This window comes from Chrysemys picta, chromosome 3 (assembly GCF_011386835.1).
Source record: "Chrysemys picta bellii isolate R12L10 chromosome 3, ASM1138683v2, whole genome shotgun sequence".
NCBI classification, from domain to species: domain Eukaryota; kingdom Metazoa; phylum Chordata; order Testudines; family Emydidae; genus Chrysemys; species Chrysemys picta.
In genome coordinates, this window is record NC_088793.1 from 76325717 (window position 1) to 76339017 (window position 13301).

Below are 13301 nucleotides of genomic sequence, written 5' to 3' on the forward strand. Positions count from 1 at the left end.
GTTTTCAAAGTTCAATAGCAAGGCAACAAAAACAACACTGCTGCAAAATAAAAGTCTCTTTTAAAATTAAAGAGCAGGTCATCTGCATCGAAGAAGTAAAGTTCTCCTCCCCCACCCCCGCTTAATTATTTAAATAAAAAGAAGCTCGCTTCAGGATCAGTGACACTGATGATTTGCAGGATGGGAAGCCGCTGCGATCGAATGAATAGGGGCTGTATCAGGTGTAATGTTCCTTTCTATGAATCTAACATTCTTCACCGTTGCACGTTTGTGCTCCACTGTCAGAAGCTATTGAATCCCAATAGGACTTGCAGTGACCATGATTTCTGCTTTTTACTAAAGCATGAGAAACCGATATGGTGAATAAAGCAGAAATAAGGTTTTGCTTTGCTTGTGGGCGCAGACTACAACAGCCTGTTTGCCTGCTCATGACCTAGCTGTGTAACCAAGGTATCTCCCTTTCTACTTCTACCTAGCAGTGCGCCCTCACTTCCAGCCTTTGAGCACTAGGCTAGTACCCAGGGAGGGGCCTGGGATACGGGGGGGGCGCTTTTATTTTGGTTGGGAGTGGTGAGCGCTGTTCACTGGGGCTGGCGAGAGTGGAGGGAGCCGAACTATGCTGCTCTGTGTGGGCTTTTTTCCCCCTCCTCACTATAGCAACCAACGGCAGCCCGGCAAAAATGCGCCCTCTGTGGACAATGGCCCGGCCTCCTTGTTTGCCTCCCTCTTCTTCCTCCTCTTCGAAGCCCGGCCAAAGAAACTTTCTAACCGTTCAGCTGCCTCCGCCAAGGGAGGAAACTCAACGCCCGGCTTCTCCCTGCAGCACATGCTAAGCTGCAGTGGCAACTCTCTGCGCACAGGCCGGCCGGCCCAAACTCTGTTGCGCGCACCCACCGCTTGCGAGGGTCGCTGCTTCTAGCCTTGCCTTACAGAGAGTATAAGACGCACCGAAAAACATTGCGGGCTGGGGGATAGGGGGAATCTTGCCTCTATCTTACTAAAGAAAATAATAGGTGGAAAACACTAAGCTGGTTTCCCTTCTGAAACAAGCGGCCCCAATCCTACTCCCATTTCGATAGGAGCAGGATCGGGCCCATTGTCAACAACTGGGAGCTCTTCAAAGGTCAATGAAGTTCCGAGCCAAGACTGGAAGATGCCGTCTATTCATTCTTCCTCTGCTAGCCCACAGCAATAATGGGACCGGGCCTGTGAAATCTGTAGCGTCAAGTTTTCATCCTTTGCATTTGGCTGCGGGTTATAATATAAAACTCCCTGGGCAGGGCTAAGGGGTCAATACTGGGCTGATTCTATGGCAAGATTTCTTTCTCCCCTCCAGATATTCCCACGGGCAACCTCAGAGACCGTTTCTTTCTCCATTTCAACTTTTTATTATGGCTAAAGCTTTGTGGCATGCATTATTGCCATCACCTGCAGCAACTGAGGTCTAGAAGTGCAGGGCATGCTCAGGGTTTCAAGACTGATTAGATTTTTCTATTGTAAGCATATGCACCACAAATAGTCAACTCCGGCTTCTTTTCCACCCTGTGAAAGTTAACATGGCATTAGAGATCACTTCACCAATGTATTTCAGAATAGAAGCTTTACTTGTGTTCCTCTTTTCCTTAAAAACATACCGAAAATGCAACTTATGTAAGAAAACATAATTTCCCTGAGTTAAGTAGAATAATAATATATTTGGGCTCTTCCTAGTGTATGTATTCTGCTTAATTGTATTTGATCATTAGGGGCGGGGGGGGAGGAACTACAGTATTTTATTTGTCAGTGAATCAGACTGTTTCCCCCCTGTAAATCTCCAGTTTAGTTTCTGAAAGATCTCAATTGAAAACACTTTAATATATCAAAGATGTTTGAGCCCCTCCTGTCTGCTACCAATTCACCTGTTTTAATGTTAAAAGAACCCCCCCCCCCTTTAAGTTGCGTTGTTGGGAGGTCATTTAATAGCAAGCCTTCTGAAAAGTAAATTGCATGAAGGCAAACTCTGCCAATCGCATCTTGTTCTAGCTCTAAGACTTCAATATAAACAAGCTGTATTAACTCCAAGTAGAATTTATCTCACAGACTGATGGAATTTGTCCTTTTTGCTTCTTTTCCCCTCCAGGCCTCATATTCACCACTCCAAATTTAGCAGCGTTCCTTTGATAAATTACTCAAAGTAATCCCTGCAACAGCTAAGCTTGACTGGTTGACGTTGTGTTAGAAGTCTTCATAGCGGTATCTGTCTATAAAATATTCACTTGCGGACTACAAAGGGTGGATCATTTTTAATGACAAAGATTCAGAACTGGAGGATGAAGGGAAAAGATTAATATCCGGGAATTCAAATTATTTAATTTCAAATACTGAACTTAGAACATTACATCCTACTAGTTTAAACAGTGATGCAGATAAAACAGAATAGCCACATATGAATGAAGTGGCCAGAAGAATAGAGTTGCAGAGAATGTTGGAAATGAACACTAATACAAACTTTTCAGAAACTTTTTTATCATTATTATTCTATATCTTTCTATCTTCTAGGCGAATCGATATCCTAGCAGGAAAAAATATATTCTTTTGTCTGATGCAGCTAGGTGGAGAAATCAATTTAAACTATGGGTTTTAATTTCAGTGGGTAATGTGATCCTGTGCAATCAAAGTTATCAGTTTCTGTCCATTTTGTTTAGATATCCTAGTTAAATATGTTTGTTATACCTACCCTGAGGAAAAGCAACTTGAAAGTGTAGCTTTTGAGTCATCTTATAAATACATCCCTGAGGCTGCAGTTCTTGCAGCTTTAAGGCAGTTTTCATTAAAGCAGCCAGCTGCCTCTTTGTGTAGATTGGATTTTTTTAAAGCAATCACTTGTGAAGCCTCGGCCTCAGTTTTGTCCCTCTGAAGGCCCTTAAAGTTGAAGTTCCATTCATGTGTTGGGTCTCTCCACGAGATCAGGCTCCTTCGAGCCACATTGGGAAGAGCTACAGAGAGCGCAGGATTGAATAGTTCATACAGAAAGGTTAAAAAGGGAACAAGAGATCAAAACAGTCGCATCTCACAATAGTTACATTAAATGCGTCCTAGTAATGTGCCCAAATCTCACAACTTGGCCTTTAAATGGAGCAGCAGGCTCGGTTGCATGGATCTGTGTTTATTGCACCAGAAAAAGTATATTAGCAAATCGCAGAGTGTATTTCTTCTTCTTGATGATGATTTCACCCTAAAACTAGCTATAAATGAGAAAAAATCGAAGTTTGGAAGAGGTTTTTTTTTTCTTTAGCTGCGTGAGTCGATTTCGAGCCAGAGTGCACAGTTTAAAATAGGCTTTTCGCCTCTAAATAGAGGAACCTTTTTTTAAAAAGAGCACTCTTAAAACCCTGAGCATTAAGGGGTCGTTAGAAATAAAATCTTGTTAGAAAAGATCAGGGTTTGTATTTTGACCGAGTAGATGTAGCTTTCTCTCCGCAAGGCTTGGATTTGCTAAGAGTGTAAGCGTTAAGACAGCTCAACGTTTTGCAAGTAAAAGGATGATTCAACAATCCAAGATATTTAACAATAAAGGGCTAGAGTCCACAAACTATATCCAGAGGAAATGCGGTAGCTCGCCTTGGATTTTAAACGTCCCAGCAGGATCAATACTTTGAACCCACCACCGTTCCTTATGCAATGTACCTTGCGAGTGTGCAGCAGCTCACCTCCCATACAGGGGAAAGCTCCGGTTAAGATGAGCCTATATGTGTTTTATAGAGAATATTCTCGGGTAGCTGTATTGGAATGAAGGAGATATCAAGGAGGCCTGTCAGTTCAAAGCTTTTTAGGGTTGTTTGAAAATCCTCTTCACGTCAAAGTAAGCAGCCCTAGTATTTGAACAGCTGCTTTGAACAGTGAAAAGGGCTGAGCTGAATCAAAACACTGCAGTGTCTGCCCAAGACACTGCATCACCTTCAACCTGCTTTTATACGGGCAGAGAAAGGAAATAAAGGCTCCAGAGCCCTCTAATCCAGCAGGGTCAGTTACCAAAGAAAGGGGACACATGACTGTCTCTTTCACATCCCGAGCTCCTTGGACCTAAACCAGCCCCAATTTGGGGGCTCAAACTGAAATCAGCACCAGTCACACAGGAACCACAGAGAAGCAGACAATCAAGAGCTCTCCCCGCTCATGAGCTCTCCGATAGCGGTTTCCTCCACAGGGGGAGCTGGGAGTTAAGGATGCTTAAGAAACAGTATTAATGACAAGGATAACAATGATGATGATGATGATGGGGACGAGGAGGCGGAGTTTGCATCGCCTCTGAATTCACCGTTCGCACTCTGCGCTCTTTCCAGCTGTGAACGTATAGATGTTAATGTCACTGGGGGAGGGGGAGCAGTAGGGGGAAAGGGGTTTTTACACCGTGTTCATACTTTTGCAATTGTGTGATTGCCAGGAGCCTTTGATATCTGCCGGTGATTTATTAGGGGTATTAAACACGCGGAACAGCGATTGTATACGTCGACCCTGGCTCTTAGTCTGTGCATAACTGGAGGGGAGGGGGAGAGCGAGAGAGACGCAGGGAACTTTTAAGTTGCATAAGGCTGATTTCAGATTGCTTCACCGTATACAGACATTCTAATGTCTGGTGCCTGCTCTCTGCTCAGTGTCTTGTGTGTTTTGTCCAGTTGAGAGGTAAGTTTCGCCAGATAGAAATATTAGTTGGGGATAAATACGTGAGATACACCTGCCTTAGGTTATGGCAGAAGTGACTTTCTCGTTGACTTTCTAAGGATAACATTTGTAACCACCCCGAGGCACATAAATACGCTTTAAAAACTGGACTTGCAAATAAGCCATTCTGTAGCCTGGGTCCTGAAGTACTTTCATTCGGTATTTGAAGAAAAGCCAGTTCAAATTCAGCCTTGAAAAAGGATTTCCGCCCAATAGTAAAGAAGACCAGTGCTTTTCTCCTGGTGTATGCTATGCTGTGGTTCCATTGAGGCGCTGTTGGTTGTTTTAGTGGAAGTTTGTTATGGGTTTTGCTTGTTTTTATTTCCACGCAATGGACTATACCTGATTTGGACAAACTGCACCAGCATTTCAGCATCAAACTGTAAATGTCCTTAAAACATGACCAAAATATAATTTCTATCGTGGAAACAATTCAGAGACATAAAGTATAAACTGACTTGTCATAGATACCTGCAGAACAGACAGCATTGCTCTTTGCTTGTCTTCCTCACACCACAGGAGAGGAAAAAATTCGAGCAGAATCTCCCCTTCCTTGCTGCTTAAATGATTTTCACACGGGCCAAGTTGACTCCTGGTTGAATAATTTCTTAATATGCCGTTAAACTAACTAAGGAAACAAGGGCCCCCGCAGGAGTATCTTGCGAACACTAAATAACCTGTTTATGCTGTCTCTCTGTATGTTTGTGTGCACCAGCCCGTCCACACACTCACACAGAGGACCATTTCCAGCCAAACAGTCTTTCAAGGTCTGTATGTTAAGTATGGTGATTTATAAACAACTCTCAGAAGAAAGCTGGTTCTTGTTAGTAGTAATAAATTCTCCAGTCTGCCCTATTGTACTATTTTGATTAAGATACTTTGAGTCTACAGCGCAACCCCCTTCACCCAGTAGTTTATTTTCAAGATAAAGCTTTGGTTACCGCTTAAAAATGGGAAACGAACTCTTTACCATGGCTAACCCGAGTACCGCTCATCCCTAAGAGATCCGCATCCAGTTCCACAATGTCCTTCTTTCCTGTTAGGGCAGCAACTTGTTTATTTTTTTGTTAGCGCGCAGAAAACGGAGTCGCTGAAGCTGATCTGTGAATATTTCTGTCCCCCAGTGCCTGGGGAAGCCTAACACTGCCGGACTGCCGTGGTTTTGTGATTTGCAAGGCATTAAGCCCTGAAATTCTTTGCTGGGTGTTTTGTCCCGGATAGCACCTGCTGCTGGGGCAGTTTGGGAATTGCCAGAACCTCTTGTCCTCCCCAGAATGCAGCAGCACCCGTCATCACCCTCTTGCACTGTGACCCGGGAGCAGCGAGTTTCCCCCGGGCTTCTGGGTGTAAAAACTATAGCGGAATCGCATTCGCCCACCCGCTCGGATCTTTCCAACCCATCCCTATATCTACAAACCAGCAGGCTCTGGTTCTTTTTTAAAGTGTCCCTAACAAAGTTGCATTTAAAAAAAATCGTAAGGAGTCGGCGCGTGGATGGAAGGGGGAGGGGAGGAAATGCACCACGAGTCAACAGAGCAGCATTGATGAAGCGCTAGTGTGACTTACAGAGCGAACAAATTACTGTGGTAAAGTGATCTCACTCTTGTACCAGTGCCATCCTTGCAATCCAGCCCGTGCTTAAAGATATTCCAGTCAACAGCTCGCGCTCTGCGCAACGTGTGCGTGCACAAAAGCAAACAGCGTTTAAAGCATGCAACGAGCCAGCCAGGTTTGCAATGATGCAAGCAACAGGAGAACAACATGCATCTCCTCCAGGACTTGCATTGTGTATGGCCAGAGTAGAGTGTACTTGCTTCTCCTGTGTTCAGAGGGTTTAGCAGGGTCGGTGCGCTGAGAATCATCCCCTCCCCCGCATCTCCCCCTTTCTTCCCCCGTCCATGTGGTTGCAAGCAGCCAAGCTCCTTTTCCCCCCTTAGAGTTTGGTTACAAAAAGGGAGCGAGCGGTTGTGGGGCGGGGTGTCGGCGCCGCGGCTGGGGCCAATCGGTGGTTCCCCCGGAGCCGGTTGCTAGAGGTCTCCACGTAAATCAAAGCGGTGGGAGCCAATGGGTGGGCGCGGGAGGGAGGAGCCGGGACGCGTGCCTTTGCAGTGGGCTCTGCCAAGAGGACTTGGGGGGGAGCGAAAGGAGAGAGGAGCCCGAGGCGAAAAAGTAGCTGTCAAATGCGCGGCTCCTTTAACCAGAGCGATCAGTCCGGCTCGGAGAGTCATGGCGACCACAGCGTCTAACCACTACAGCCTGCTCACCTCCAGCTCTTCCATGGTGCATGCGGAGCCGCCGGGGAGCATGCAGCCGGGCGCCGGCTACAGGGATGCACAGACGCTGGTGCAGCCGGACTACACGCTGCAGAGCAACGGGCACCCGCTCAGCCACGCTCACCAGTGGATCACGGCGCTGTCCCACGGTGGGGGAGGCGGCGGCGGCGGGGACTCGCCCTGGTCCACCAGCCCCCTGGGCCAGCAGGACATCAAGCCCTCGGTGGTGCAGGCCGGGGGCCGGGGGGACGAGCTGCAGCAGCACCAGCAGCAGCAGCAGCACCAGCAGCAGCAGGGGAGACCGCCCCACCTGGTGCACCACGCCGGCAGCCACCACGCCGCCGCCGGGGCATGGAGGACGGGCGCCTCGGCTCACCTGCCGCCCAGCATGGCCTCCTCCAACGGGGGGCAAGCGGGGCTGCTCTACTCCCAGCCGCCGGGCTTCACAGTCAACGGGATGCTGAGCTCCGGCCAGCCGGGCTTGCACCACCACGGCCTGAGGGATGCCCACGATGAGCAGCAGCAGCAGCAGCACCACGGCGGAGAGCACCCCGGGGGGCACCCGCAGCAGCACCCTCCGCACCAGCAGCAGCAGCAGCACCCCGGGGGCGGCGGCGGGGGCCACCACGACCCCCACTCGGACGAGGACACGCCGACCTCGGACGACCTGGAGCAGTTCGCCAAGCAGTTCAAGCAGCGCCGGATCAAACTGGGATTTACCCAAGCGGACGTGGGCTTGGCCCTGGGCACCCTGTACGGGAACGTCTTCTCGCAGACCACCATCTGCAGGTTCGAGGCCCTGCAGCTGAGCTTCAAGAACATGTGCAAGCTGAAGCCTTTGTTGAACAAGTGGTTGGAGGAGGCGGACTCGTCTTCGGGCAGCCCCACCAGCATAGACAAGATCGCAGCTCAGGGGCGCAAGAGGAAAAAGCGCACCTCCATCGAGGTGAGCGTCAAGGGCGCCCTGGAGAGCCACTTCCTCAAGTGCCCCAAGCCCTCTGCCCAGGAGATCACCTCGCTGGCGGACAGCCTACAGCTGGAGAAAGAGGTGGTGCGAGTGTGGTTTTGTAACAGGAGACAGAAAGAGAAACGCATGACTCCCCCGGGAGGGACTCTGCCCGGAGCCGAGGATGTATATGGGGCAAGTAGGGACACTCCACCGCACCACGGGGTGCAGACGCCTGTGCAGTGAACTCACATGGGGGTTGGCGGGGGGGGGGAAACCCCTCCAACTTTTGATTGTTCTTTTTTTTATTTTTATTTTTTTTTACGTTTTCTCCTATCTTAAAAACAGAACAAAAAAAACTGCACTGGACTATCCCGTAAACGGTAGCAGGTGAAATGATGTGTTTTGATCTTTACAGGCGAGTGCCCATGCAATGGAGTGGAGTGAGTATCACACACAAACAGACACGAGACAGACAGATACACGCACAGTGTCAGGCACTGAGAGAAATCTTTCACAAAAACTAAATTAATTACGAAAAAAGAATGGAATCGACTCTGAGCCCCGCTAAACACAAAGGCAGCTTTAATCTTGGAATGATGCTCAGTCTAGGCACATGCTGCTGTGTTTATTTGACGTGGCTCCCCATTAGGAATAAAAAAAATGAATCCCTTTTGATGTAGACAGTATTTAACCGTTTGAATTTGCACTGCAAGAAAATTGAAGTTTACATTAACAAATACATTTTTTCTTACCTTGATTTTGCAAATGACTTGCATTTCCCACGGTGAGCGTTAGGCAACCATTGACCAATCTACAAAATGTTACTGTGTTATAGCCCTTGCTTTCTTTATGTGTATATGTGAACTTTTGTTATAAACAAGTCTTCTTACATATGTGTAATGTTTATTTTCTCCTTTTACCATAGCAAATATATATAAACACAAACAACTTCCACTTTCAAGAGAACTGACTCTCACAAACGCTTAAGACGTGCCTTCAGAGGCAAGAGTCCAGTTTGGAAGAGAATAATGAAAACCAATGACGTAAACTTCATTTTCAGGCAGTGTTTTGGGGTTGGGGACAGTAAAAGAAAAAATGAATAGTGACTGATTGCTTCATTTTAGGGAGGAAGGCCCGTTGTGAAAGCGCTCGTAGGAAATGTTGTGGAGGTTAAATGTGTGTCCAGAGTTTTCTAACAGAAAGAAAGTGACACTTTGAAGAGAACCTGGGGGAGGGGGGAAGATTTAACTTCAGACACCCCATATGTAAAGTTCTCTGTGTGCTTTTAGTATTCCTAAATACATCGCACTGGAGTAGATGTGCTGATGTCAGCCTCTAAACTTTGTTTTATTGAGCAGTTTCAACAAAAAAGATATAAACAGAAAGAACGGAGAACTTGCATATATATGCGTAACACATAACACACGGTTCTGTCTGCATGTCTAGTGCATTTATTGTTGCTTTACTTTCCATATTTATTTTTCCGCTCATATATAACAATCCCACGCCCTTTGCTCAACTCGCTGCTCCATTCATTGCACGAAAGGACTAGTTTAAGTTGGGCAGCCTTATCTTTTTCACTGGGGGGAACCAAATGGATTGGGAAAATGCCATTTTTAATTCCTCTTTTCTCCCCTTCGTTGATAGCTTTAAAGTGCATTTCTTGACATTAATTTGACGGGAAACGGTTAACTTTCCAAAAACACAAAAACAAAAGGCTATGGAGGGAAAGAAAACTTGAAACAGTGGCTGTGTATGAGATGGGGGGGAACTTTAAACAGCTAGCTACAAATTCACAAATGAACTATCTAATCAGCACAAAAGGGCGCTGTCATAGGGAAAAAAAGCTTTTTCATAATATGAAAAGTTTGCTTAGTTGAATGTTTGGCAATTATGGAGAAAAAAATGTGAAACATTCTCTCGATGAACTATCAGCTTAACAGTGAATTCAGTAGGTAGGGCTTTAGAATATGTTTCTCATTGTCTCTTTAAGCGCCTGTCACATCTGGTTGTCTCTTTTATTTTCTTGGTGAGCAAATGGCGAGTTCTATTTGGCATATTTATTTGTCTTTATTCTGTTTTTTCCAACGATTGTCATAATGATACAGGCACTGAGCTTTTTTTGGATGTATTCAGCTGCTTGCTATTTAGAGTGCTGAGGACTAGCTCCCAGTGAAATGATTCAGATCAGGGCAGATCCAGTGGTAAAGGGAGGAAATGAACTTTCAGACACATTAATATGTGGGTAAGGTCAGAAAAACAGAGTTCAGAGGATGTTTGTGAAAAAGCCTCTAACTCTAAATAGGTTTACTTAAAATAATAATAATAAAAAAGTTACCACGCAAACCTTACCACTATGTATATATGTTTAATATTTGTCCTTTGAAATGCAGAAATAGTTTAAATGTTTTCTTTGTCTATTTTTCTTTGTTTCTTTTTTTTTAAATGCTACCCAGGGAAATATTTTCATATCATTTTTTAAGTGGCCTGCCTCAATGTATATTTATTTCTTTTAAAGCAAACAGGTTCTGGAAACTGTTTTTCTGTAGCTTTAAATTAGTAGGTAAACAAAATCTATATGGGATGTAATTTTTTTAATTATTATTTTGTTTCCGTCTCTAAAAATACTTTGTTTTGGTACATTTGGATGTGCTTGTGGGGAAAAATAAAAACGCAGAGATCCTTATATATTTATGTTAAAGTAATATTTTATTATCTACATAAAACAGAAATGCACAATACCTTCATAGTTTGTTCTACTTATTGAAATATCTGTAATTTGTTTTTAAAGATAGCACTGATTTGCATAGCTCTTAAAATCTGGAGGGGAGGCGAACACCCTAGTACCTATACTGAGTTGTACTTCCTTTGTACTTAATGGGATTTTTGAGTATATCGACAGGTCCCCCCTTTATAACGTCCAGAGTCTTTTAGCTTAGCACACGAGGCCGTTTTCATTTTGTCTTACCAAATCTAACCGCGGCAGTATATTTTTAAGCATTGAATCCCATGCTTATAGGAGTGTCCTTCCTTTGATGCTTCTCTAAAGAGCTCTGCTTTCGAAGCTAGTAGTCCCGTTCTCGTTGAAAGCATGGGGGAGAGTGGCGAATATTTACTCCTCTCTAGTCAGCTCTTAATTTAAGAGCAAAGGCGGAGCTTAATTATAAGGAGTCTTGTTAAAAACAACTAGATTTAAAGAAAAGAGCTGTCCAGTGACTTCCGGGGGAATGCACACGCCTAGAACTCCGTGTTGTCTGGGTTGGGAAAACGAGTTGAATTTTGAATCGATTTAGAAAGCGGAGTGTTAGCTGGTTCCAGTGGCCCTGAAGTGAGTATAAAGGAACAATGCTGTATAAAAAAGTAACAAGTAGTCTAGTAATGGCGATGGCGGGCGCGGGGGGATGGGAAGCGGTTAGATACAGCTGCACTGTTTGTGACAAATTGGTCACTTTCAAGTGAAAGAGCTCCATGTTAAAGGAGCTCCTTTTGGAGCCTAGCTTACTGGTGGGCGAAATCAAACTGAGCACTGTTAACACGTGCTCATGTGTTAAAATCCTTTTTGGTTTGCTCGGTTTAATAAATACAATATCCCCCTTTTAACGTTAGTTTCTAGGCGTGTTAGATTTCATCGTCTTTTCTAACTCCTACACTCGTCCCAAACAGATTCGGCTAAATGATCTTATCCGTAGCTCGGGAGCGTGGTGTTTTGTGGCCGCAGACATGCTGATGGGTAAAGTGTTTAAACTGGGTATAGATTTAAAGTCCTAGGTCAATATTCCAGAGAACTGTCTGCAGAAAACGAGCAGCATCTGCCCTCTGCAGGACATTTCGGTGGACTTGGAGGAAATATTTGCTTCTGACAACAGGGCCTTGTTAACTCGAAACAATCACGTGGCAGCTGGACAAGATGTGACTTTGATGGATACCTGCCTTGCATATCTGAGCAACAGTCTGCCTCCGACTCCAGCCCCTTCACCTCTAGTTTGAGCAGCTCCAGGTTAACCGGAGTTTGATACTGGAACTGGTTTTTAAACACAGAGTAGAGTACTACTGGAAGGAGATGAGCATCTTTCCAAAGACTTTCCCCCCTCTAGCCACAATGAACAAGCTTTTACCACCACCCCCTAAAGAAAAACCCAACGCCAATCAGCCCAACTAGGAACTTTGGATCATTATTTTGCTATTGGTAAATTAAACAAAAATTACAAAGAAACAATTACTAGGGCTGCAGAATTTTCTGCAGGTTAGAGGGAGAGGAAATATAGCACCTTAACACTATGTGCGGTTTAGAGCTGGGTTGAAGCACCTATTTCTATCAGAGACCCTGCTTTATAGATCAGATGTCAACAACAAGATGCTATTTCCTCTGCTCACTCCCTCTAAAGGAGGCCGAAGCCTGCAGGCAGAATTAGATTTTTTTATTATTATAAAGGTCTTTTCTTTTCCGTTTCTATTAAGGCACCGGTAGCTGAGAAGCAGCCAATATTGAGTAGCAACACCAAATATTTTGTTGCAACCCAGACTTCGAGGAGTAAGTTTCACTTCTGAGAGGAGAATGGCTTGGCTCTCATTTCATTCCTCGATCTTCTGGTTTGTGTGGGGGCTTTAGAAATCTAGCCTGAGTCCTAGGCACTAACTGAAGAAAGGGGTCGAGGGGAAGAACTGTGGTAGTTGTAGAGAAAAAGAACGAGAAAGAGTGTCCAATATTTAGCGAATTGGCTGCAGAAGCCTTGGTGGAATGCAGGGCAGGGGCTTGGTATATATATGATAAGGACCGGCTATTGCAGAACTTGCTCATGAATTTATTTTTCACAAAGAGATCTATAGACAGACTTTAAAAAAAACAAACCCTGTATTCAGTTGAGTTTTATTTTAAAAATAAAACAGAAAAAGGAGCTACAGTACGGTTGTTGGAGATCTTGTAGACTAGCACAATTTTTGCGGCCCAAACCCAATAGAATAGGAACCTGCAGAAAAGCTAGATTTTAAAAGGGGGAGTTTATTCCCTCCTTGTTATCCTGGTGTTTAAGAAAATCAAAAGCTGGTTTGCTCTGCCGAAATCTTATTATTTTTTTTAAGTTGCAGTTTTATGTTTACGTTTTGTTTGCCCCATGTGACAAGTGAATATGTAAATTACACTGATTTAAAATGGGTTATACATCTACAAGGCCATATGCACGTGCGAGCAAACCAGTGTCTAACTATGTCCATATGTGGTTCTGTACACACGAATTTATGTTAGCACTGTTGTTTCTTCTTTCTCCTCCAGATTCGCTTTAACAGCGACAAAGTTCACTTTCTTTGAATTAACTCTGTCATTTATTTTAAACAGCTGTAAACTCCAAAACAAAGAAACCCCCAACAAAAATTCAGTCGCA

The 13301-nt window shown here is 44.8% G+C and overlaps 1 protein-coding gene and 1 long non-coding RNA gene across 2 annotated transcripts; both read left to right on the forward strand.

Annotated features, from left to right (window-relative positions):
- The first annotated feature begins 6469 nt into the window (after positions 1 to 6469).
- On the forward strand, positions 6470 to 10664 carry POU3F2 (POU class 3 homeobox 2). The gene has a single exon (XM_005315601.4). It carries the CDS (start codon positions 6766 to 6768, stop codon positions 8164 to 8166), a length of 1401 nt encoding a protein of 466 aa, XP_005315658.4. The 5' UTR covers positions 6470 to 6765; the 3' UTR covers positions 8167 to 10664.
- A 502-nt stretch (positions 10665 to 11166) lies between these two features.
- Positions 11167 to 13301, forward strand: LOC135982277 (uncharacterized). Its single transcript, XR_010599554.1, has 2 exons — positions 11167 to 11251; positions 11587 to 13301. It is a non-coding gene; the product is annotated as an uncharacterized LOC135982277 (long non-coding RNA).

Coding starts and splice junctions, on each gene's coding strand:
- POU3F2 (XM_005315601.4), top strand. CDS start 6,766: ATGGGTGGGCGCGGGAGGGAGGAGCCGGGACGCGTGCCTTTGCAGTGG.